The 5,058-nt window shown below is 56.1% G+C and overlaps 1 protein-coding gene across 1 annotated transcript; it reads right to left on the bottom strand.

The window, feature by feature from the left end:
• Window positions 1-1,707: 1,707 nt before the first annotated feature.
• Window positions 1,708-2,133, bottom strand: LOC142486436 (epidermal differentiation-specific protein-like). Its single transcript, XM_075585029.1, has one exon. It carries the CDS (start codon window positions 2,131-2,133, stop codon window positions 1,708-1,710), a length of 426 nt encoding a protein of 141 aa, XP_075441144.1.
• Between the last annotated feature and the right edge of the window lie 2,925 nt (window positions 2,134-5,058).

The raw sequence follows: 5,058 nt of genomic DNA, 5'->3' as shown, positions 1-5,058 counted from the left end.
GTATTATTTGTCTTAACTCTGTGCCCAGGACATACTTGAAAACGAGAGGTAACTCTCACTGTATTACTTCCTGGTAAAATAATTTATAAATAAATAATATACTGTACACACTTACATATTTCATTTCAGATGTGTTTAGTTGCACCTATAGAAAATAAATATATTGTTCTGATTGCACAAAATAAATGTAAATATTATCAATGATCACATTCCCCCTATATAAGGAGACTGCAGAAGTAGCCCTTTATACACTATACACAGGTATATATACCCAGATACCTTACTATCTATTTTGCTGCTAGATTAATACATTTCCTAATACAACTCATAATGCTGCTATTCCATATATTCACACATTCATTCTTATACACACACTTTAACACACATATATACACACATATATACACACATATACACACACACATACACACGCACACACACACACACGCTCACATACACACACACACACACACACACACACACACACACACACACACACACACACACACACACACACACACACACACACACACACACACACCTGTACTTACACCCAGAGACACAGGGAGACGTCACTGCTCTCAGAAAGGTTTATTATTATGATTACAGCAGAATTAGAAGGTAAGGGCAGATCAGTGGGAGAATAAGAGGGGTTCAGGGGCTTCCCAATCTTCAGCAGAAAGCAGGGATCAGGCAGGACAGGCTGGCGGTGTACTCGGTGCTTTCCCTGCCATTCCCTGGGAGCAGAGTGTGCAGGGATCAGGCAGGACAGGCTGGCGGTGTGCTCGGTGCTTTCCCTGCCATTCCCTGGGAGCAGCGTGCAGGGATCAGGCAGGACAGGCTGGCGGTGTGCTCGGTGCTTTCCCTGCCATTCCCTGGGTGCACAGTGTGCAGGGATCAGGCAGGACAGGCTGGCGGTGTGCTCGGTGCTTTCCCTGCCAGTCCCTGGGAGCAGCGTGCAGGGATCAGGCAGGACAGGCTGGCGGTGTGCTCGGTGCTTTCCCTGCCATTCCCTGGGAGCAGCGTGCAGGGATCAGGCAGGACAGGCTGGCGGTGTGCTCGGTGCTTTCCCTGCCATTCCCTGGGAGCAGTGTGCAGGGATCAGGCAGGACAGGCTGGCGGTGTGCTCTGTGCTTTCCCTGCCAGTCCCTGGGTGCACAGTGTACAGGGATCAGGCAGGACAGGCTGGCGGTGTGCTCGGTGCTTTCCCTACCAGTCCCTGGGTGCACAGTGTGCAGGGATCAGGCAGGACAGGCTGGCGGTGTGCTCGGTGCTTTCCCTGCCAGTCCCTTGGAGCAGCGTGCAGGGATCAGGCAGGACAGGCTGGCGGTGTGCTCGGTGCTTTCCCTGCCAGTCCCTGGGAGCAGAGTGTGCAGGGATCAGGCAGGACAGGCTGGCGGTGTGCTCGGTGCTTTCCCTGCTATTCCCTGGGAGCAGAGTGTGCAGGGATCAGGCAGGACAGGCTGGCGGTGTGCTCGGTGCTTTCCCTGCTAGTCCCTGGGAGCAGCGTGCAGGAATCAGACGGGACAGGCTGGCGGTGTGCTCAGTGCTTTCCCTGCCAGCCCTTGGAGCAGCGTGCAGGAATCAGACGGGACAGGCTGGCGGTGTGCTCGGTGCTTTCCCTGCCATTCCCTGGGAGCAGAGAGAGGAGTGTGCAGGGATCTGGAGGCTCTGTGTTGGCTGCTCATGCACTGGGACATCTCTTTATTATGACGTGAAGGGCTTCAGAGATTTCAACTTGTCATCCCATTGAATAGTAGAGTAGTTTGGTACGTTATCTCCAGCCACGGCAGCCATCATCTTTCCTTGGAAATATTCCTTGTCATACAGGATCCAGGCTCCTGACTCCACTTTGTGAGATGAGATCTTGTTATCCATGCCTGACCATGATATTTTGGGCTGTGTGTTCAGCAGGGTGGTCACGACACCCTTATAGTCCTTGTCCACATACAGATTGATCTTGTGGTTAGACAGACCACCTTTGATGACCTTCACAGAGGCGATTTTGTTATGGAATTCAGGGATAATGGCATGCTCTCCTTCCTCATACATTTCAAAGTCCCCGCCATAGTTTATCTCTGTGAAGACTATCCAGGGGTCCCCAGTGACTCGCAGGGATGAGCCTCTCTTCATAATTTTTTTTGTTGACAGGTCTGGAGTACTCTCACTTAGGGAGATTGACTTGGTCCCCTGAAAGTTTGGACCCTCAAACAGCTAGATCGTGTTCATCTTTGCGTGTTCCTGGTGGGTGATGTCTCACAGGGTAACAATGTCTCTGAGGCTCAAGGAGAGATAATGTTCTCCCCAAGCAGAGGAGCCAGGATTATATACTCATGTTCCTGTGTATGTCACTATGTGGGGGGGAGAGTCGGGGATTTCAAGGAATTAGAAAAAGGAGGAATTAAGATGTACAAAGAGATGTGGGTTTTAATGTTTTGACCTTTCACCTTTTATTCCTTGCATTGAAAACCAGATAATAACATTTCAGAACACGGACATAATCAGAGAACAGGTTACTTGTTGCTTTGTTTCTTTCCAGAGATAGCGAGTGACATCGTCAATAACAAAATATATGATCTGTAAACCAAACACGGAGGGAAAGAATGTAACCATTTTATCCATTACTAATAATGCAACACATTCCAACTGTGAGCTCGGCTGTTTTAACCCTTCGTTCTACCCATCTACTTTATATTTCTGAAAGCACTGTATGTCTGCGTCCCTAGCGGCAATCTCATTGGTCCCTTGGCCTGCCCGCCCCCGCACCTCTCATTGGCCTGAGGCAGAGTGACGGGCAAAAACACACACACACACACACACACACACACACACACACACACACACACACACACACACACACACACACACACACACACACACACACACACACACACACACACACACACACACACACACACACACACACACACACACACACACACCCCTCACACCCCCCCCCCCTCACACACACACCCCCCCCTCACACACACACACACACACCCCCCTCCTCTCCCGGTGCCCCTCACTCTCTCCCCCCACCTCACCCAAATACCCACGCTCCGCAACATCCCCAGCCGCACCATCACCCTCACCGTGCGCCGCGGCCCTCCTGCTCAGCAGCAAACTCCAGGCTCCTCCCCCCTCGCGGCCCGGGCCTCCTGCTCTCCCCCTCACGTGCGCCGCTACCGTAGAGGGGAAGCGCGGCCCGGGCCTTTTGCTCTCTCCCTCACGTGCGCCGGTACCGGAGAGGGGAAGCGCGGGCCGGGCCTCCTGCTCTCCCCCTCACGTGCGCCGCTACCGGAGAGGGGAAGCGCGGCGCGGGACTCCCCCTCACGTGCGCCGGATCCCGGACGGAGGGGAAGCGCGGCGCGGGACTCCCCCTCACGTGCGCCGCTACCGGAGAGGGGAAGCGCGGCGCGGGACTCCCCCTCACGTGCGCCGGCTCCCGAACGGAGGGGAAGCGCGGCGCGGGACTCCCCCTCACGTGCGCCGCTACCGGAGAGGGGAAGTGCGGCGCGGGACTCCCCCTCACGTGCGCCGGCTCCCGGACAGAGGGGAAGCGCGGCGCGGGACTCCCCATCACGTGCGCCGGCTCCCGGACGGAGGGGAAGCGCGGCGCGGGTCTCCTGCCACTCTTGCCCCCCCAGCTTCCCGAACTCACCTCCTGCCCCAGCCAGATGCCACGGGGTCAAGGTAAGTCACCCACCGTCTCCCACCCACGCACTGTCACCCAGTCACCCACCCAGTCACCCACACACCCACCCAGTCACTTTCACCCAGTCACCCACCCACCCAGTCACCCACCCACTCACTCAGTCACCCACCCACTCAGTCACCCACCCACCCACTCAGTCACCCACCCAGTCACTTTCACCCAGTCACCCACCCACTCACTCAGTCACCCACCCTCCCACTCAGTCACCCACCCACTCAATAACCCACCCACCCACTCACTTAGTCACCCAAAAACTCACTTAGTCACCCACCCACTCACTCAGTCACCCACCCACTCACTCAGTCACCCACCCACTCACTCAGTCAATTCACCCACCCACCCACCCAGTCACCCACCCAGTCACCCACCCAGTCACCCACCCAGTCACCCACCCAACCCAGTCACCCACCCACACACCCACCCAGTCACTTTCACCCAGTCACCCACCCAGTCAACTCAGTCACCCACCCACCCACTCACCCACCCACCCAGTCACTCAGTCACCCACCCAGTCACTCAGTCACCCACCCAGTCACTCAGTCACCCACCCATTCAGTCACCCATTCAGTCAGTCACCCAGTCACCCACCCATTCAGTCAGTCAGTCAGTCACCCACCCAGTCACCCACTCACCCACCCAGTCAGTCACCCACTCACCCACCCAGTCAGTCACCCACCCAGTCACCCACTCACCCACCCAGTCAGTCACCCACTCATGCACCCAGTCAGTCATCCACTCACCCACCCAGTCAGTCACCCACTCACCCACCCAGTCAGTCACCCACTCACCCACCCAGTCAGTCACCCACTCACCCACCCAGTCAGTCACCCACTCACCCACCCAGTCAGTCACCCACTCACCCAACCAGTCAGTCACCCACTCACCCACCCAGTCAGTCACCCACTCACCCACCCAGTCAGTCACCCATTCACCCACCCAGTCAGTCACCCACTCACCCACCCACCCAGTCTCCCACTCACCCACCCAGTCAGTCTCCCACTCACCCACCCAGTCAGTCCCCCACTCACCCACCCAGTCAGTCTCCCACTCACCCAGTCAGTCTCCCACTCACCCAGTCAGTCTCCCACCCAGTCAGTCTCCCACCCAGTCAGTCTCCCACCCACTCTCCCACTCAGTCTCCCACTCAGTCTCCCACTCACCCACCCATTCAGTTTCCCACTCACCCACCCATTCAGTTTCCCACTCACCCACCTATTCAGTTTCCCACTCATCCACCCATTCAGTTTCCCACTCATCCACCCATTCAGTTTCCCACTCACCCACCCATTCAATCTCCCACTCACCCACCCATTCAGTCTCCCACTCACCCACCCACCCACCCA

Source organism: Ascaphus truei, unplaced genomic scaffold (assembly GCF_040206685.1).
Source record: "Ascaphus truei isolate aAscTru1 unplaced genomic scaffold, aAscTru1.hap1 HAP1_SCAFFOLD_865, whole genome shotgun sequence".
In the NCBI taxonomy this organism is placed as follows: Eukaryota; Metazoa; Chordata; class Amphibia; order Anura; family Ascaphidae; genus Ascaphus; species Ascaphus truei.
The sequence above is the reverse complement of the archived record's forward strand: the minus strand, read 5'-3'. Positions and strand labels throughout refer to the sequence as shown.

Excerpts from the sequence above, each read along its gene's own strand:
- LOC142486436 (XM_075585029.1), bottom strand. The coding sequence starts at position 2,133 with ATGAAGAGAGGCTCATCCCTGCGAGTCACTGGGGACCCCTGGATAGTC.